This window comes from Exophiala oligosperma, assembly GCF_000835515.1.
Source record: "Exophiala oligosperma strain CBS 72588 unplaced genomic scaffold supercont1.4, whole genome shotgun sequence".
NCBI lineage: Eukaryota > Fungi > Ascomycota > Eurotiomycetes > Chaetothyriales > Herpotrichiellaceae > Exophiala > Exophiala oligosperma.
In genome coordinates this window covers 3,079,515-3,099,366 of record NW_015622821.1, presented here as the reverse complement: position 1 = coordinate 3,099,366, position 19,852 = coordinate 3,079,515, and the positions used below count along the sequence as shown (strand labels likewise).

General features: G+C 49.5%; 7 protein-coding genes across 8 annotated transcripts; 3 read left to right on the top strand and 4 right to left on the bottom strand.

Moving 5' to 3' along the window:
• Window positions 1-48: 48 nt before the first annotated feature.
• On the top strand, window positions 49-3,790 carry PV06_05195 (uncharacterized protein; the record flags this gene model as incomplete). The annotated part of the gene is made up of 2 exons (XM_016406175.1): window positions 49-2,404; window positions 2,459-3,790. The coding sequence occupies one exon, from the start codon at window positions 49-51 to the stop codon at window positions 2,008-2,010; it is 1,962 nt and encodes a 653-aa protein (XP_016264381.1). The 3' UTR covers window positions 2,011-2,404; window positions 2,459-3,790.
• On the bottom strand, window positions 2,049-3,082 carry PV06_05196 (uncharacterized protein; the record flags this gene model as incomplete). The annotated part of the gene is made up of 3 exons (XM_016406176.1): window positions 2,049-2,188; window positions 2,240-2,395; window positions 2,446-3,082. 3 exons carry the CDS (start codon window positions 3,080-3,082, stop codon window positions 2,049-2,051), a joined length of 933 nt encoding a protein of 310 aa, XP_016264382.1.
• Window positions 3,791-5,895: 2,105 nt separating the features above from the next.
• Window positions 5,896-8,453, bottom strand: PV06_05194 (uncharacterized protein). Its single transcript, XM_016406174.1, has 2 exons — window positions 6,054-8,453; window positions 5,896-5,986 (listed from the first exon to the last, which is right to left on the bottom strand). Exons 1-2 carry the CDS (start codon window positions 8,371-8,373, stop codon window positions 5,919-5,921), a joined length of 2,388 nt encoding a protein of 795 aa, XP_016264380.1. The 5' UTR covers window positions 8,374-8,453; the 3' UTR covers window positions 5,896-5,918.
• A 1,755-nt stretch (window positions 8,454-10,208) lies between these two features.
• On the bottom strand, window positions 10,209-11,962 carry PV06_05193 (uncharacterized protein). The gene is made up of 2 exons (XM_016406173.1): window positions 11,457-11,962; window positions 10,209-11,398 (listed from the first exon to the last, which is right to left on the bottom strand). Exons 1-2 carry the CDS (start codon window positions 11,844-11,846, stop codon window positions 10,748-10,750), a joined length of 1,041 nt encoding a protein of 346 aa, XP_016264379.1. The 5' UTR covers window positions 11,847-11,962; the 3' UTR covers window positions 10,209-10,747.
• Window positions 11,963-12,100: 138 nt separating this feature from the next.
• Window positions 12,101-14,109, top strand: PV06_05192. Of its 2 annotated transcripts, XM_016406171.1 has the most exons (3): window positions 12,101-12,324; window positions 12,423-12,510; window positions 12,564-14,109. In XM_016406171.1, the coding sequence occupies exons 1-3, from the start codon at window positions 12,292-12,294 to the stop codon at window positions 13,979-13,981; spliced, it is 1,539 nt and encodes a 512-aa protein (XP_016264377.1). In that variant the 5' UTR covers window positions 12,101-12,291; the 3' UTR covers window positions 13,982-14,109. The 2 variants fall into 2 exon arrangements, with proteins under 2 accessions (XP_016264377.1, XP_016264378.1); XM_016406172.1 differs by having other exon boundaries at window positions 12,423-14,109.
• Window positions 14,009-15,211, bottom strand: PV06_05191 (uncharacterized protein). Its single transcript, XM_016406170.1, has one exon. The coding sequence runs from the start codon at window positions 14,995-14,997 to the stop codon at window positions 14,176-14,178; it is 822 nt and encodes a 273-aa protein (XP_016264376.1). The 5' UTR covers window positions 14,998-15,211; the 3' UTR covers window positions 14,009-14,175.
• Window positions 15,212-15,610: 399 nt separating this feature from the next.
• PV06_05190 (uncharacterized protein) lies at window positions 15,611-17,248 on the top strand. Its single transcript, XM_016406169.1, has one exon. It carries the CDS (start codon window positions 15,705-15,707, stop codon window positions 17,079-17,081), a length of 1,377 nt encoding a protein of 458 aa, XP_016264375.1. The 5' UTR covers window positions 15,611-15,704; the 3' UTR covers window positions 17,082-17,248.
• Window positions 17,249-19,852: the final 2,604 nt, after the last annotated feature.

Below are 19,852 nucleotides of genomic sequence, written 5' to 3'. Positions count from 1 at the left end.
AGCCAGAACTATTACCACGCATGGACTTGTCGTCACTCGCTGACCACCATGGCTCATCGACTTCACGACCTTTATGCCGGTGACAGTCCTTGCTGTGGTCTGGCAGCGACCTCACGCTCACTGCCTGGGTTCAACATGCTCCGACTCAACCGCCTATACTTTATCGTCGGAGCTATCATTCTCGTCCTGCTATACGAGTCGCTGTCGTATTTTCGGCCCAACGATGTGACAGCTCCTCTCAGCGACCAAACCTTTCCCGAACCACATCAATCTGTAAACACAACCAAACCATCGTGGTATCCATCTCGACCTGGCAGCTCTTCAACTAATGCAGACACGATATCTCGGTTGATCGCAGATGCGAACAAGTTTTTCGAGGACCTAGTAGCGAAGCAATCGAAAAAGCTTGACAATGCCGCAAAGGCATATCGCCAGCGCCGTGGGAGGCATCCACCTCCAGGCTTTGACAAATGGTTCGAATATGCAAATGCAAATGATGCCGTCATTGTTGAAGAATTTTTCGATCAAATTTATCATGACTTGGAACCGTTTTGGAGCTTGTCGCCTCACGATATACGTGCGAGAGCCCGCAACCTCGGTATGCATGTGCGTGTGCATGAGCACAAAGCGGAAGCTGACACCGACTGGTTCTGGCATGTCATATGGGCCAACATGATCAACGAAGTTGCTCATCTGCTTCCCGATATGGTGATCCCGCTCAACGCCATGGACGAACCTAGGATCATGGTTCCTTTCGAAGAAATTAGCACTCGGTTAGAGAAAGCAAGAGAATCCCGGGCGTTGCCTCAGCATGAAAAAATCTCTGATGTCGTCCAGGGTTGGACAGAGACCGCAGAGCCCGGCCAGGCGCAACCAGAAATTGAATGGTTCCAATCCGCACCCTTGTCATTCGCACGCGCCGCTTGTGATTCAAATAGCCCATTGCGAACAGAGCCCAACATGCTTCATCGAGCCATGGTATCTAAGAATGATCACCCCAATCCTCAAAGTTTCATGGTTGGAGGCTTTGTTGGCAATTGGACCCTTGCTTCGGATTTGTGCCAGGATCCCAGCATCGGTGCATACCACGGAGCTCTGACCAGCCCTCTTACCAAATCAACGAGTCAAGAATTGCTGCCAATGTTCGGTGGTTCCAAATTTACCGTCAACAACGATATCCTAATTCCTGCACCCATGCCCTGGAATGGAAATGAGAATTTTGATTCCGAAGACCCTCATCCTTGGTATTCCAAGAGTGCCAAAGCAATTTGGCGAGGAACTGCCACTGGTGGACGGCACAATGCACTGAATTGGCCTAATTTCCATCGCCACAGGTTCGTTGCCTTGACAAATGGCACCAAATATTCCCTTGCCGATGAAACCACCGACCGCATCTTTACCCCTCTGCAGCAACAATCTTCACTCTCTGGTCTGTCCAGTGATATCCAGAAGAATCTGAGCAAATGGCTTAGTAAATACAACGACGTCTGCTTCACCGATTTGTTCTGTGATATACCTACCAAGGAGAGCCAATGCTGGTACTTGTCGGACGAATTTGAGGTCGGTGCCACCATGAGCCTGCCAGATCAATATGCTTCCAAATTCCTACCCGATATCGATGGTAACTCCTTCTCCGGACGGTATCGCTCGTTTCTCATGAGTAACTCTGTTCCCATCAAGTCTACCCTGTATCGCGAGTGGCACGATGCTCGGCTTGTCGCTTGGAAGCATTTTGTGCCCATGAACAACCGCTTTACTGATTATTATGCTATATTGGCCTACTTTGTCGGTTGCGATGAGGACACGTGCGGTGCGGCTGGGAAGTATGAGGGGCATGATTCCCAAGCAGAACGCATTGCGAAGGCCGGAAATGAGTGGGCAGCAAAGGTTCTCAGAAAAGTTGATATGCAGATTTACGTCGCCAGACTTTTGTTGGAGTATGGTCGCCTGACCGACAACAAAAGAGACACTCTTGGCTGGGTTGCTGACCTCAAGTCTGCCAGCCCTTGATTGATACAGGACCTCCCATTTTGGATAAATGCACCTCCTCAGTATCTAAACTTCTCGCCAACCAGAGTCTCGCTCAGATTCCAAACCCGATCGGCATTTGACTGATCCAAGGAATATGAAGCCACCACCTTTGGATCGGACGTTACCTGGGTGTCGGAGAGGAAACTACTCCGGTCAACTGCATTTCTGTCAACAAAAATTCCATCACATTATGGTTGTGGATCTTTACCTGTCAGGTTCGGATCTATGGCCGCGCGAAGAGTGGTCGCACAACCCTGCTGCGGAGTTTTGCGTGGTGGCATCACGGCAGGACTCTTTGATATGACCTCGATCCCTTCTTTCATCGTGATTGGATCCAGAAAACGACGGAGATTACTTGGTACACCTGTAATGTGTGAGTGTTGTCTCAGCGTATTCAAGGGCACGTTTACTGACTTCCGGGACATAGCGCAAATGCCTTCAAGCCTTTGCCTCGTAACATTTTGTTCAATGCCACCGCCATCAAGACATTTGCAGCCTTGCTCTGACCATATGAGAGGAAAGGGACGTAATCCTTTCCATCGTTGAAGCTTGGGTCGTCCAAGACATTGGAGAGAACATTGCCGTAGCTGGCAACGTTGACCACTCTGGCGTCAGGACTTGCAGCCAGGATTTTCGGCATGAGCAGATTCGTCAGCAGAAAGTGCCCAACGTGATTTGTGGCGAACTGTCTCTCAATCCCATCCTCAGTTTTGGAATATGGACAAGCCATAATCCCAGCGTTGTTGATCAAGACGTGGATCTTGGGAATGCTGGTGTCGTTGAGAATCTGCTGAGCTGCATGGCGCACACTGTTCAAGGAATCCAGGTGAATCTGGACAAACTTTGTGACTATCTCAGGGTTGATGTTGTGGATTTTATCCATGACAGGTTTGATTTTTTCGATATCTCGACCCAATAAGGCCATCATGCTTGGACCTCCTTTGGCCAAGGCAATAGCAGTTTCAGAGCCAATACTCTCCCAGCTTGGACCCGTGATGACGACTATATCTGTCAGCAAAGCTTCCGAACTACTCGAGTTATCGACTTGCATGTTTTGTTCTTGATTCTGTCAGAAAACGCGGCCACGACCTCATCACCGGTTGTTTCGAATCCGAATGCCATCATAGAGTACGCGTATCAACCTGGTCGAGAATTGAAAAAGTTCAAACGTTGGACTGGCCGTTGTTGCAAGACTTCTTTGGTACCCTCATTCTTGCAACTATATATCATTCTTCTCCTGTCCATCAGGCTGTGATTGATCCACAATATGCATGATCAGGAGCTGGATGCGGACTTTACGGATTTACATCACGGGTGTTATTGGCTGAACAGGAGTAAGCCAGAGGCATCCGCCATTCTTTTAGTTGTCTTACGGCCATTTACCGAGGAGAAAATATCTGCAAGGCTGCGGCCGCCGGCCTTTGTACATGATGCTTAAGTCCAGCACGGGGATGACTCTGCTTTCTCAAGAGCTCGGAAGTTCGCCGAAGCAACATCGAAGCAGCACCTATGATTACCGTGAGAAATAACTCTTTGATGTTACAGTGTACAACAAATACATTCATCTGTTCCACGATTGCCCAAGCCGTATGGTTCTACCTCTGTCGTCTGTGTCCTTGCAGGAAAGCGGGTGGCGAGAGTTCAAGCAAACGGTCAAGACAAAGAAGGGTGATTTGACCCTGTACCCATCCCGTTAGATTTACCGTCATGCAGTCCTCTCTGTAGGCAGATATCGATACAAATCGGCATTGCTTTTCCCTGGTCTAACCATGCATCATCATTACAATGAACGCTTTTCTCACATTGTTGTCTTCTATGCTTTGCCTTGAACTTCTTGATTTACTGCTTCGCTGTCTTCCTTTGTCTAGGTGGGCAACAACAGCAATCAACCGTCGTCATGTCGGAACGTGGCATTTACAATCATCCCCTTGTCTACCATTCTATCATTTGTGGACCATGGTACTGTGTTTTGAGGTATAAATATTTTGAGGGTTCCTCTGTTCAGTCTTGTGGTCCTTGTCTCAAGAAGAAGAAGCAGAAAAAGGGAAATTTTTCTTCAGTTGATATCTCTCTGCCTCTCAATCTCCTTCGAGTTTCAAGTTTCAAGCTTTCTTGATAGAACGGGTCGTTTATTCCATCTTACCGGATCACATCGTCACACATCGGTACCCCTCTTGTGATTTGTCTCTCTATCCTGCTCGACAAGTCAAGCTCTTGAATCTGAACCAACATTTGTCTTGCTGTTCGAATCGGACCAGTTTTCTTTGGTCATCTGTCCTTCTTGAAATCCGAGTTACGTACCGGCACAACCTTTCCAAACCAAAAAAGATCCAGAAATCAAAAATGCCTTTCGAGACACAATGGTTCCGGGTCGTCCCCAGCTCTCACAACTACACTTACGCTGAAGACGATGGTGGTCGTGGACACCGTGCGGCGGGCAACACAAATGCAAACAAACACGTACGAGTTCAACTGCACTACCCTTCCGACGCCGACGACGACAACAACAACGGCAAGGGAGCAACGGAAACTTCCCTGGGTCGAGCCCGGGCTCGCCTGGACAGGGCCAAGCGGGTGGTGGCGACCCTCCAAGCGAAATTCGCCGTCAAAATGACCGAATTGGACCGTCTCAAACAACAAGTCAAGAGTGCGGAAGAGGAAGTGGCCAGGGCGAGGAGAGACAGGGACGTGAAACTTGCCGAGTGGGAGTGTGAATGTGAATGGGAAAAGGAAAAGGAAAAGAAGAGACAACAGCACCAACGGCAGCAACAGGAACGAGATCGTGATCAGCGGGAACGGTGGGAACGAGAACGTGCGAAAAAACAGGCCAGGAGAATTGTTCAGGTGTTTTTTACTTGATACCGAGCTCTAGAAATTCTGGATTCGAAAAGCGAGGTCCAGGGGGATGTTGTGGTTGTGATTTGGTGGTGACCAAATGAAATGATTCTTGTCTGATGATTTGTGTGTCAGGGGTGATCGAAGCATGAGGATACTTCTTTCATTGAGGTGATTTGGTCTACCACCTCTATGGATTTCTCCTCCAAGTGAGGTTTTCGTTTTCGTTTTCGTTTTCGTGCTTTTTCTTTTTCAAGAGAGTGGGGGGTGAAAACAAAAAGAAAAATAGAGAGGAAAGAAGAAAGCAAAAATCAGAAAAGAACCAAAAAAAAGGACAAAAAGATGGAGGTGACGTTGGGAGAAGCAAAAAAGTACTTTTGTTGTTTTTTCTTGTTGCTGTACCGAGTTGTTGACATGACATGATAGACAATAGACAATAGAGAGAGAGACTGGAGTGGTGAAAAGCATTTGATTTATCGAAACATGGAAAATTCAGAAGTCGAGGTGACAACATTTCCAAGGTTACTAAGTAGAAGTACCTGAAATTGCGAGAAGGCGGACCGAAGAATATTTGTTTACAAGTTTTCATCTTTCGACATTGTCCTCCAGAAGAAGCAGCCAAAAGATCCCATGAAAAAGTACTTTGGATCGAAACTCCGGCCAATCCCGCCATATCCTTTAGGTACGGTACTTCTTTGCAGTCCAAACGGGTATATATGTCAACTCACACCCACACTCATAGCATTATTGTTAAAGAAAACAACATGAGTCCTTCGTGTTCCATAGGTAAGGAAGGGTCGTAAAAGTGCAATCATTCATTCTTCATGACGCCCCCAAAAAAAAACATCAGAACCCGAAAACCCAAACACCGCACCAAAAGGAAAAACAAAAACAAATTAATTGACCAAGTCATGTTGTCCTGTTCTTCCTTTCCCTGGATATCCTAAACCCTTTCTATTCCGTATCTACCTGTCATGTAATCGTTTCCATAACCATGCTAAGCCATGTTCATCGTGGTTCCCCCCCCTCCCCCCCCCAACCAAATACTCCCATCATATAGGGATTCCTCGGTCGTGCATGTATTGATCAAGACCGCACATTGTCGTCCGTCGAGAGTCCCCTGAGACAGGTCAGCTTTTACCCTTTTCAAAAAAAGTCAAATTTCTTCTGGAGATCTCCAAGCTTACCGTCTATTATGGTTCTCAACATCATGTGTTTCTTGTTAAGATCAAAACCATCCACGTCCTTTCCGTGGGATGTCGACGCGGCCCGCATGTGAATGGTCCTTTGCTGCTGTGGAAGCGGCTGATGTCTTCCGAGGACCCATGAATCCTCTCTGTCACGACCGTTATCATCATCTTCACCAGATTCCCAACTGCCGCGACCACGGTAGGCGGCTTCGAGTTCAGTCGGTAGAGGTATGAATTGTGACGGTCGAGATGTGGGTGTTTGTGCGGGATGTGACGCCAGCTGACTCTGCGAGTTCGTTCGGGATCTCGAGGCCGTCGTGCTCTCACTGAGATGATAACGGTGCAGGTGAGTCGGGCTTTGCGCTTTTGACGATGACCTGTTCGGATGGGATGCGTCCATGTGAGATGGATTCATCGGCCACGTCGGAGAAAATTGCAACAAGTCAGAAGACGTGTGGTTTGGTGTCGTTTTCGTCGGTGATACCGCTCTCGGAGTAACAGGAGATCTCAGTGGCGGTGTGTCAAAATTGAAAGATTTGAACGCTTCCGCGTCGCTGCTCTTGGGGCTGAAAGGGCCCTCTCCGACCATGGTGGTTGCCAAGCTTGAGACTGTATTGGTGCGCGTTGGTCGATTCGACTTTTCTGGCGGAGGAATCTGTGTTGGCAAGGAACCTCCCGTGGGCGGTGCGTTCTGAGGGCCCGGCGGTCCTCTCTGAGGCTGGGGCGGGGGATACCAGATTGACTTGACGACAAAGGCCACACAGATAATGACACCCAAACCACCTAGTCCAACACCCATGAACCACCCACCTCGAACGCCAGCCACAGGGTCTCGACCATGATTGTTGACGTGTACTTCAACCGTTGAGGCCAGTCCGAGACCAAGGGATATGGAATAATTAATGGTGGTGCTGATGAGACTTCCAGCTAGACCCTGTTGGTGAGGAGGAAAGAAGTTAGACATGATGAAGGTGGCCGCCGGCATACTCATGTCCATTCCCAAAGGCATGATGAGCAAGGAGCAAAACGTCCAACTCCAATATGTCGTTCCCTGAAGGTTGGCATCAATAGCTAGGAGGAGTGGGCCAAACATGAACGCCACGAGAGCCCAGAAGAGAGTCCAGGAGGGCATGCAATTTCGCATCATCCATGCAGTCAGTATCGACGCGGCAAGTGCAACAGGTACAATGGGTAAGACATGGACAGCGGCATCCAATGGACTGTCGTGTTTGATACTCAAGAAAAATTTCCACAAATACCAGGTCCAGATACCAAAGCTCGCCCAACCGCATGCCACTGCTCCAATCACAAAGCCAACATCTGCTTTCAACATCTTGAATGGGACAAGTGGTTGCTCTGCAATCCTGAGCTCAGTGATGAGAAAGAAAGCGATCAGTAGAACACCGATGATAAGAAGCATGAAGATGTACTGAGTGCTCCACCCTGATGCCGGGGCTGAGACAAGGGCGACTTGAACACAAATCAATCCACCCACGCCCGTGATGGCACCGAGCCAGTCCATGTCGCGAAGTTTGTCCCTGTTCGGTTTCATCTGCTTTGGAGTTGGCGGAGGAGAGATCAATACCAATTGTGCGGCCAAAGCCAAGGCCACACAGACTATGGCCAAAGTGTAGAAGGACCAATGCCACGATACAAATTTGGTGAAGAGGGCGCCGAAGATCATGCCCATGTAAGCACCAATAGGGGCACACAGACCGAAGATAGTAAAGGAAATGACCTTTTGTTTCGATCCAGGTGGATATGTTCGTCCCAACAGAGCGAGCCCGTTTGGTACCATCAGACTGGAGCCTAAGCCTTGAAAAGCCCTTGCAACGAAGAACAGTTCATAGCCAACGTAGTGACTGAGACCTGCAATCACACTCCAGGTGGCGAGCCAGGAATAGCCGATCAGAACCATGGTCTTGTGCCCAAAAATATCACCAAGCCTCCCTCCGATGAGTATAAAAGTGCCAAAAGTTGATGCATAGGCGGCGACGAGCCACGGTAGAACCGATGGATTGGCTATCCTGAAGGATATGGCAATGTCTCTGCTGACTGGGAAGACGGTGGTCAAGGTTGACTGTGGAATGAGCTGAAGGAAGGCCACCATTATGTTGAAGAGAATTTCCTGAGATCTCGACATTCTCTGACAGAGCCATCCTCCTGGAGGCCCCGGAGGAATCCCTGGCGGGGGCCCAGAAGGCTTTCCTTCGTTCTGGATTCCCTTCTCCATGTCGTGAGAATGGCTACGAGTGGCTTCTTGAGAAGGTCCCGGAGGGATGGCCACCGTGAGGCCATGCGATGGTTTGGCATCCATGGAGGCGAAGAAGAGCTGGAGTCACAGCATGAGGTCGATCGACAGAAGATGGATCGACTAGAGATGTCGACAGCACACAATTGATAAGAGTCTGGGGAAGTGGCTACGCGAGGGATGGACATGGCACAAAGATATACAAGACACATGTCAGAGTCAGGCACTTACAGAATGACCGCGTCGCGCAAGAATGGATCACCAATCCTTCCATGGCATCATGAGCCAGGTTGGTTCCGGCGCCATCTTGCCGTGCGTGAAGGATTTGGGTCCCTTGTAGCAATGGAAGACCGTCTTTGCAGGAAGCATGTTGTCACACATCGGGGCCATTGGCAGGGCAGGTGGAGTTTCTGAGAACTCTGACGGAAATCGCAAAAAATATGAATAGACCAAGCACGGTTGACAGAAGCCAGGAAAAGCCACAAATGAACGCTTAAACTTCAATAGAAGGGTTCCATTGGCGGAGGCTGATGAGCGGAAGACGTTGAGAAAGTGATAGACAAAGGGCAGAAAGCTCGGACGCAAACGCCTTGCAGATAGATCAGCCTTGGAATTTACATACAGTACAGTAGTAATCTGAGGTCCTTGTTCGTTTGTTCAGGCAACCAGGGAACCCATGCATGATGGAGCTCGTTTTCTGTTTCTACACACAAAGGTGACCGGGGACAGTGTTGAAAGTACGGAGTAGAGCTCGCGTCGAAGGATTTTGCCTCCGCTAAGCGAGCGAGACGCGATCAGGAGAAATGACGATGAGCACAAAGTCGGAAGCCAACCGACAGGGCATTTGTTCACAAAAGGTACCACTAGGTTCGCGACTAGTGTACCTCGAGGGCAGGCTGAAACAATAGCAAAGACGGGCCGTGCAAGAGCAGGGGGCAAGCTGACATGGCGATAGCGATGATAGGGATGGATAGGGAGAAAAACGAAGTGAAGAAGTCGGAGAGTCGGTGGTTGAGGAGGAAATTGAGGTTGAACCAAAAGAAGCCACTATGCAGTCCGGAAATTAAGGCACCAAACCCGATCAGGACTAGTGGTCGATCGCGGACAAAATGGCAAGGCACCAAAAACAGCCACAGCTTTTTTTCTTCACGAAGAGCAGAAGCTTGTCGAGAATTCTCAGCCATCAGCAATTGTTCCTTGATCACGGAGTACAATAGCTCACTAAGGAGTACGGAGTACTTCGGGCTTGTCTCAGCCCTGAACCCAATGTTGAATTGGCATCAGCCCTGCTCTTGCATATGTATCTTTGAGATCAGCTAAGCCTGTTATATCTTCACGCGTCCCGAGTCGCGCCCTCAGTACGGAGGGACCCATGCAATTCTTCAGGAAAATCGCACGGGCAATCACACTCAGTACTCCGTGTCCGTATTCTCTCCTGTTGGGACCTCTATCTTTTCCAGCAAAAAGCTTCCTTTGCACGGACCCTGTTCGTCCGCATCGAATTACAGTACAATACCCTCCACCGTGTCGTGAACGGTATACCTTCGAATACACACAGTACCACTTGCAGTAGTCTCCTTGGCTCTATGTCAAACCAAGAGACTTGTTTGGATCAAATCCAGCCTACATATTGTACCAGCAGGGTCGCATACCGAGGTACGGAGTACGGAGTACAATGCACGAGTGTCATGGATGTTTAGGTCCAGAATTAAACCCACCAGTTATTACAATCCTGGTACAGAGAGACAACTGGTTTTCAAGGATTGTTGTTACTGCTAAACATGATTCTCAGAAACGCAGCAATTAATTTCCTTCCTCTGCACCATCTTGTCAGGTCGATGTCTGCTACAGTCAGAAGAGTCTTCCACTTGGGCTCAGTGCCCTATTGTTGCTTGCACTGACGCATTCAATAGATCGATGTACTAAGCTTTATCTAACCAACTTATCAAGATGAGGCGGGCTAAATCCTCCGTGCGCCGGCAATATTTTCCCTTGAACTGTGACGGATCTCCTTCGGAAAGCATGAGGGCTATCTACAATACCACAAACACTGTTGACAAGTATGACAGATTGTGACAGGTCAAAGGCTTGGCTGTTGGACTACATGTCTTGGAATTACATTTACGACAGAGACACTTCATTGTGCAACATACTCCAGCCTCTCGAAGCATTGTCGGATCGTTCCACCAACTGGCGTACAGAATCCTTCAACCCATCCATCTCTTGGTTTGGTTTGCAGTTGAGTAACAACCCTTTTTCAGCTGCATGGCTGGATGTGATGCCACGTCATTATTTGACCTCAAGCTGCTTCTTGTACCATCGTACTCCTGACTGCACTGAATAGGCGGACGTGCAAATACATCGAGAACTTTTGATGTGCTGCTTTCTTTCATGCCGTCCAAGGGGGGCCTTCTTGGCACCCATCCTCATACGACACCACTCAGGCCTTGGCTCCAGCTTTATCGAGCAACTTCTGCAAAGAGCTGAAGGCTTGCTGTGCATAGGGGTGCATATTGTCACCATATTTATCCGGTCCTCTACCATCAAAGACCTCCATCGAAAGCCAGCCACGGAAGCCAGTCTTGAGTACTGCTCTCGTGAAGTCTTCAATGGGCAGATAACCGCCGTCGTATGGCAAGGGGCGGTAGTCATGGCTCCATTGACCCCGAGGGCGCAATCCGCTCCTGTCGGACTTATTTTCCAGTGGCGGGTCCATCTTGTACGCGTCGGAAATCTGCAAGAAGAAGATTTTCTCAGGAGGCACCGACTGTGAGAGTTCTTCACAACTCGCCTTCCATCTTCTATCGAGGTCATACTTGCCCACGTCTTCAATCAGTCCTGATCTGGTAACCGGGCTGCCCCATTCACCGCCAGCGCTTTGGAAGGTATCAAGACATAGCCCAAGATTCGGTCGGTCTGCCCTTTTGACAACTTCCCATACACTTTTCCATGTTGGTGCATGAGTTGCCCAGCACCAGTTCTCGTAAGCAATTCGGAATCCCTTCTTCGCGAAAACATCGGCAAGCTCGGCCAAGTCGGAGGCAAGGTCGTCAAAATTTGAACTGATCCCTTCGGCGTCTGACGAACCAATCTATGGGTCCCGTGAGTAATGTTCACTATTCTGTCTGGCCGACACTGGTTCGACCTACCTGCATCATATCTGTTCCAATTGTTTCCATGATACTCATCCAGCCCATAGCCCTCTCCCAGGCATCCTTGCGCTCCTTTCCATCTTTGGGCCACCCCTCAAAGTTGGCAAATGGTTGCAGAATCAGGATTTTCAGGCCATGCTCTTTACATAAGTCTCTTATCTTCTGTCCAACAGTTCGTATTGTTGCAAAATCATTCGGATCTAGTTCGGATCTGTTCTCCGAAATCTGTTGGCCATACGCCAAAATATCGGGCATGGAAAGCTCAATAGCGTCGAAACCTGCACCGGCAATAGCCTTCAACTTCTCTGGCAGTGTGTGCTTATCATTATGTCCTATCGAACAGGAGGCATAGCAAGTTGGGATCTTGTCGCCTTTGAAAGTGGCCATGGTGAGTTCTGTTCGGAGCCCTTTTACCAAACTTCGGCTCAGCGACGGTGTCCTCTGAATGCAATGACTGCGTCAACGATGTGGTGAACGCGAGTATTCTGTTGTCTCCCCGGTAGATCAACAAAATCACAGAATATCCGGTGCAATCTATCAATGTCGAGATTACTGTCTATTCGGCCTGCTTCGACGTGACGTCAGATGCACGTCAGAATCAGTGAAACATGCGCAAAATGCTTCACACTTTCACATGGATGCGGGAACTGCGGATGCGAAAGAAATCAACAAGTCTCATTACCTCTCAAGGTGATCATCTTCATGTTCTGCTGAAAGCTGGCAACTTCGCTACGGCCAGATTTCCGCAAGTCGATCACAGGAACCGCACCTTCGACTAGCCGCGAAGTTCGAGATACTCAACGACCTGAAGACCATATCCAACAATTATAAGATGGGACAAGATGATGGACCCGAGTTCAAGAAGGTATGTTGTTCCTGGGAACTACTCTTTATATCAGAGGCAGATCTCAGAATGGTATACATGTGGAGCCAAGAACGACACATCACTAATGCTTGTTATAGCTTGGCATGTGTGGCACGGGCAGCATGGGCGGGATGATGTCTCTCCTATACGCTGAGCACGGTGTCGAGGTATTCTACTATGATCCAAGCACGTTTTCCCTTGTTCAAATCGTCGGCCCAAGGCTAATCATATAGCATTAGACGGAGATAATGTCAAGAAACTCGAGCAAGAAGCAATTGATACTGGCCTCGATAAACATATCCACGCTCAAAAAGACTACCAGGAGATGTGCCACAGCTTGAAGTCTGGTCAGGATCCCAAGCTTTTCGTCTTCAGTATACCTCATGGCGGAGCAGGTGACGCGGTACTGAAAGACCTCCGACCGCACTTAGAACGGGGCGACATCATTCTTGACTGCTCGAACGAGTACTGGAAGTTCACAGAGCGACGACAGCGAGAATTAGAGCCTCATGGCATTCACTACATCGGCTGCGGTGTGAGCGGTGGCTATCAGAGCGCACGCCACGGGCCGTCATTGTCTCCAGGCGGTAATGCCGAAGTCCTGAAGAAAGTCATACCGTTTCTACAACGTGTGGCGGCAAAGGATAAGCAAGGCCGTGCATGTACCACCCCCATTGGACCCCGAGGCAGTGGCCACTATGTCAAGATGATCCATAACGGCATCGAGCAGGGCATGATGTCGGCCATCGCAGAAGTTTGGTTTATCATGAACAAGTGTCTCCACATGAAATACGAGGAGATTGCTGATGTCTTTGAGTCATGGAACAAAGATGGCCCTTTGCGGGACAATTTCCTTGTCTCGATTGGCGCCGATATCAGTCGCACGAAGAAAGATGACGGTACTTTTGTCCTCTCCGAGGTACTCGACAAAGTCGTCCAAGATGCCGACGGATCGGAAGGCACAGGAATCTGGACAAACGAAGAAGCCATACGACTCCATGTGCCCACTCCAACCATTACCACCGCACACCTGTTCCGTTGTGCATCTGCCGATGCCGCCAGTCGCCTCGCCGTCAACAAAACATTTGGTGGCGGCGTCGCCGGTCCTAGCTCGATCGAGCTCCGATCGTCTCTACCCGCCTTCATCGAAGACCTCAAACTTGCCCTCTACGCAGCATTGTTGTGCTCGTTCATCCAAGGTCTGCATGTCCTCAAGAAGATGGATCGCCAGGAAGACTGGCACCTCAACTACCGGAAGATCCTGCAGATCTGGCGTGGCGGCTGTATCATCCAGTCCGACCACATCTCTGACGTGCTGGATAGCGTGCACACACGTGAAGATCACGACGGTGAGAACCTGCTCGCCAATCGCGAGATCGTGGAGGAGTTGACCAAGTCTCTACCCTCGCTCAAAAAGGTCGTGCTCAAGAGTGTCGAGGTCGATACCTACGTGCCCTCCTTGAGTGCGACGCTGGAGTATTGCAAGTACTCTAGCTCGACGATGCTGCCTACACAGTTCATGGAGGCCGAACTCGATTACTTTGGCGAGCATAATTACGAGACATGGGACGAGGGGCCCGGAAAACCGGTCAAGGGTCCACATCACTTTGAGTGGAAGAGGGCGACTGGGCTTGTCGATGAGAAGAAAGGACAGTAAAGGGTGATTTACCATCTCGAGGTTAGAGACGTTTCATAGATACATGTTACATTGCATAGATCTTAGTCTAGATAATCTTCGTACTCAACATGGCACAATCTAGTCTGTCGAATGACGGCAACCCTATATCCGGCCTTTCTTTCTCTGGTGAGATTTATGGTTTGGGAATTGATATCTTCCTGGACTCCCAATTCTCAATTGACATTATAAGAAACCCGACTTGTGCCTTTGCTCCTACTAATCTTCCTCACACCGACTTTCCCACATTGATCGGTCGTGTCGACATGAGTGCCACCGCATGGGTAGACCTCTGCACCTACAATCTTGACGACACGATACTTTTCGCCCGGCGCGAGCTTGACTCCGTCTCCGTTTGGGATCAGCCGCTCGACTCCGTTGGTCTTGAAGTCCTCCTCGGTCCAGAAATCGACCTCGACCGGCATCGACGCTGCGACGTACTCGTCCACTTTGGCCTGAATGCCGTCTTTCCATTTCCCCTCGATCAGGCCGGCAAACTCGCACGCCGCACTGTCGGGAAAATGACTGGCCTTGAGCTCGTCGAAGCCCGCCACCTGTTTCTCGAGGAGGTGCCTCACTGCGGCACCGAGCACGTGTCCCGCCGTGTGTAGACGCGAGTACAAAAGACGCTTGTCGACGTCGAGATGCTGCGTGGCCGTCTCGCCTGGCGTGAACGGCTTCGACGGGTCGGCGAACCGGCCTAGATGGAGAACTTGGCCTTCGTCGGTCGCGGACATGCGCACCGCGGACACAGAGAATGAGGAACCGGACGCAGATGTCATGGATCCTGTATCGGACGGTTGTCCGCCGCCTTGGGGGTGGAAGATTGTCTCCTTCGTCACGACGACCGAATCATCGTCTGTCGCCGACTTGAAAAGTTGGCGATTGCTTTCGGCCAGAGAAGGGAAAGGAGTGATTGCTGAGACTGAAGTTGGGAGCGTGTAGAGTTTGGCATTGTGCTGGTACGAGAGTATCGTGCGCCCTATTGAATTGGACATTGTGTTGAGTGTTATGCTTCGCGATCAAGGAGGTGGAGGTGGTGTTGCGTCGAGCAGCCGGATGTTTTATATCTAGAATGTCATGGTCGCATCAAAGGTGTTGTCTTCTTTTTGTCTGCAGGCGAGATTTATAGCGCCCTACTCTCTATACAGTGATTGTGAATATTCTTTGATTATCAAGCGCCTAGAGAATGGAAAATTACAGGCACAGAAGAGAGAAGAGAGAAGAGAGAAGAGACAAATGGAATTTCTAATGATCATATCGAAGGGCGTTGCGATGTTCGGACACGACCTTCCGGATTTGGCAAGAAATGATTCCTTAATGCTACCATGAAATCTTGAACTCGACGCGAAGCTGGACCTGGGGAACCTTTGATAGCTGGTTCCAAGGGCAACCGAGAGGTCTCCATGTGAGAAGATGCAGGACTCTTGTCCTCTAATTTGTGGAAGAGTAAAAGTTGCCAGTTGAATACTCTGTTCTCAATACCGATAACAGGCGTAAAACTGTTAAGTGTCTGGTGTAAGACAAACATAGCAGGTTGGCCGAAGGTGTCTACAATTCCCCTGTCAAACGCAACAATACAGAATCATGGACAGATATCTTGAGTCGCGCGTTTGCACTCACTTCGTCGCAAATATTGACTTTACTTTTGTCTCACTGTTATGACTTGATTCATACTGTTGTCATTGAGAATTCACTTGTTGCGATGGATCAGGATGCTGGAACCCCGGCTTCGGGGTCGCCCTTGTCGGACATCGACTCTGACGAATTCCCTGAAGATGTCAAGTTCAACCAGCGGTCACGTTCACACTCACAAGAATCCATTCTCTCGGCCTCAGACGACGGTTCTGTTTCTATGTTGAGTACCACCGGCAGACCGGCGGAGATGCCTCCGAACAAACGTCGCAAGACTGGCACCGCGAGCTATGATCATGCAACGCCTCAATCTGGCTCTACTGCCAACCCGCCGCGATCGCCAACGGGCTCAATATCGAGCGACTCGTCAGGCTCTGTGCCAACCTCACCCTCCTTTGCGCACCTCGGTCCAACCCATCCTCTCTCCACCGCCTACGCCGCTGCACAAGCCAATCCTGAGAACCCCGAATTGGCCGACTACGTTCAAGTCACCAGGTGTCTGTGGGACAATTGTGAAGATCGTGAACAAGGAAACATGGACAATCTAGTGGCGCACATCAATGACGTCCACATCATTCCTCGTCAGAAAAAGTACTACTGTGAATGGGACGGCTGTGCGAGAAAGGGTCAACCACACACCAGTGCCTACGCGTTGAAAGCTCACATGAGAAGCCACACAAAGGAGAAGCCATTCATGTGCGCCTTGCCAGAATGCGACCGCAGTTTCACGAGATCTGACGCGTTGGCCAAGCACATGCGAACTGTGCATGAAACCGAGGCTCTTCGACCTAGTGATCCGGTTCCTCGAGGCCACACCGGAGGAATATCCAACGGCGGCGCATCCTCACTGCCACTGAAAAGGATCAAGCTGACCATGGGCGGCAAATCAAACGGAGACAAAAAGGCGTTGCTCATTGGCGACCTCCCGCCATTGCCGATCATGTCGAGGGCGGGCGCTGATATGGAAGACGTGGACATGGCCGATGCTGATGGAAATGGAGAACTCGCCGGTGCAATTGACATGGACAATTTCCCCTTTGTTCTCCCAGTACCTCCCGAGTACTACCCGACCGACGTATACGAGATGATGGATGAGTACGAGCGAAGCTTGCCACCTTCTCAATACTACCGTCTTTTGCGCCGTCAAATCCAGTGGGCCGAGGAGGAGGGAAAGGAGTTGCAACACGACTTGGAAGATATGCGAGCGACGACTGAGGACGCGAGTGGCAACGTGATTAGACGTGGGACCGGTGATGAGAATGGCGCAGATGAAAACCGCCGCGCCGAGTGGCAGCACACGGAGAGGATATTGGACTCTGTTCTACGCGCCGAAACCAGCAAGACCTGGGAAATGTTTGGAGGAGATAAAATGGCAGATGACCAAGATCCATGGATCATTCTTGAAGCTCTCAAGACAGTCTCGAGCATGAATCCCGTAGAGGGGTGAATGGTGCTATGATGAGCGGTGGTTGAAATGTGGTCGGTACTAGATACCTATTGGGTGTCTCAAGACTTCTTTTTTTTCCCGTTTGCAAAGATGCGGCGCGAAAGGGCATAACGATGATTTGTATTACAACGAATTTTTCCCACAACGCAATAGTACCTAGAACGGTGTTTCCCGCGTCTCTTTGGATTGTTTGTTGCTGTTAAAGGCATGAGCGGAGAGTGAGTATTGCCATTCTGTGCGGATAGTATAAGGCGCCCTGCGCGTACTGTGGACTGGACGAAATAATAATAGCAAATCATTTCTGCATCTGGAGAGAATCACTGCCTCTTGGCGCGTGTTGAGCGATGAACATATGAAGTTCGTTGCCGAAAGAAGCAATTCGCCTTCCGTATTGGGGAAGTCGATCATGAAGGCCCGGAAACGCCCATGCAAAACTCCGCAAGGAACAATGTGGAACGGAGTGAGAAAAGTTGCTCCGACGTATCGAAGGATCGGGTAGTGACACATCATTGGACGAGAACACGAAGGTTCCCATGGGAGCAGATGGAGTAGGTACTTCCGTAAACCGTTTCAATGTGGGCTTGTACAAAGTGTGCATTCGTACAAGTTACTCGACGGATGGTTAAAAGAACGAGTTGGGAAGGGAGCGGAACCGAGGTACAGTAAAGAGGACGGAGTACGGAGTACTAACACGAGGTATCAAACAAGTTGTTCACAGAACCTGAGCTTTGGTAGTACTCGTACTGGAACTGTAAAAGAAACCGATGAATGGGGTCATTCACACTCTGAGATAGAAGCGAAACCATGGAGTGTACCACTTTGGTCCTTTTTAACTCGTACTGTATGTACTTCGTACTCGTGCCAGGGGAACTCTTCGCACAAACCCGGGGCGATCACACGCTCTTTGGGAAAAGAAAAGGTTTCAGACCATTTCGAACCGGCCATGCACAATGACGCGTGTGTGAATGGGTCTGGCTCGTTGGATCATTGATGATCAAGAAACGTTAATGAACAGTGTCAGCAGTCAACGGTCGATTGAACAAATGTGATAGGATCTCGATAAATAGTGGCCGAAAAAAAAAGTGCGCGACTTGTGGTTTTACGGTGTTGCAGTGCATGAAAATAAAAATGGAGCCGGTCGACCGGTCAGCAAGCAGGTCGGATGCACTACTGTACGCACTGCAAGGATGTGCGGATAGAAGATGCAAGATCGCAAAACACAGCCTCATTATTACGAGGTACTAGTATGTACTCCGTAGATTCTGTGTGGTTGATACATATGCAATTCGGCCCCCGCGGGGTGGGTTGTACCTTTGTATCGAAGTGAATTTCACGGTCTCCTGTGAAAGCTGATCTGATGACATGTAAACGCGTACGTGACCCCGTACAACACGTCGGCAACGCGGATGGTGCATACTGAAAGAAGTAACGAGTTTGGCGAGGGTACTGAGGAAACCAGTTATAGTTTAGGTAGGTCGACTAGATGAAGGATGGTCTCCCGAGAGTGACAGGGGGGAAAGTGATACTCCTTACCGAGTACTGGAAAGGGGAAAATGCGCATTCTTCAGACCTGAAGAACTATGCAGGGTTCATTCTTTTTTCAAGTTTGGAGCCTTTTTATGGAGTAAAGTCCGCGAAAGGAATGTGAGTCATATTGCTGAATTAGATGTGGTTGCCGTTCCCCGAGATGGACCTGTCAAGAGTACAGTACTATTATTATCGGGGGCATTCCCATGGCGATACATTGTACTCCCAGGCTGCAAACTTGAGGTTCTGGATGGATAGGTAGAAAGAACCTTCAAGAAAACAACTCCATTAATTCCCACCAGGTGGTAATAAACGTTTTGTAAAGAAACTGGATGAACCCTCGTGCTCCGGTTCTCCATCCTTTCGGAAATAATGGAAACTGGAGATCATGTTGCAAGGCGTCGCGTCCGTGGTGTCCCGTGCGAAATCTTGTGGTAAAAGGCGTGCATGGGTGGAACGTGCCGCGTGCTTCTGATTTGGTGTTTGGTCCTCGAAACGAAGCCGCTAACATTCGGGGGAACTTTGGTCACCTCGTCGCTGACTGGTTCGCTTGTCATGTTCGTTCGTCGATGAATTGTGACTCATATTTCCTGATCCGACCTTGAAGTTTGGAGCCATGGATGAAGTGTGTGTCGCAGCGACCTGCCCATCAGGCCATCAACATGCGCGTTACGGACATTGTGGAAATTGCATTGATTGTCTCGTTCACACAAACAGAGAAATGATGGACAGTGTATGGAGTATTCTATAAGGAAAGAACTAAGAAAATAAAAAGAAATATGCCGAATCTGAGTATGTATGTAGTGTTGTCTGTGTCCTCTTGTTTGAATCTGTAACTCACACATTCGTGTTCGTACCGGAAGAGTTGTTTGTGTATGGAGGGGTGTATGAATTGGCAATCGTGAATCCTGCGGTTCAAACATAAACTCACATTTGTTGCTTCGCTCCGTTTGACAAAGAAATACCTGGTGGTATCACCTTCGCTTTACGCCGGATGTCCAAGGCAAAACCAGTGAAGGATTTCCTCCACTCACCATCGTAGAATGACTCGAGTGGACAGGGGATAATTGTGGCCTTGCAGGGGACTTTTGGTAGCCCGTGTAACCAAGGCAGAATTACCTTCTACTCTGATATTACCGAGTTGCTGTCTTGTGCCTGTCGACAAGTTCGACATCACACCCCGGCAACTCCATTCACTTCACTGGAACCTGGTGGAGCCGAAACATCCTCAGCCCGGCCTAGTG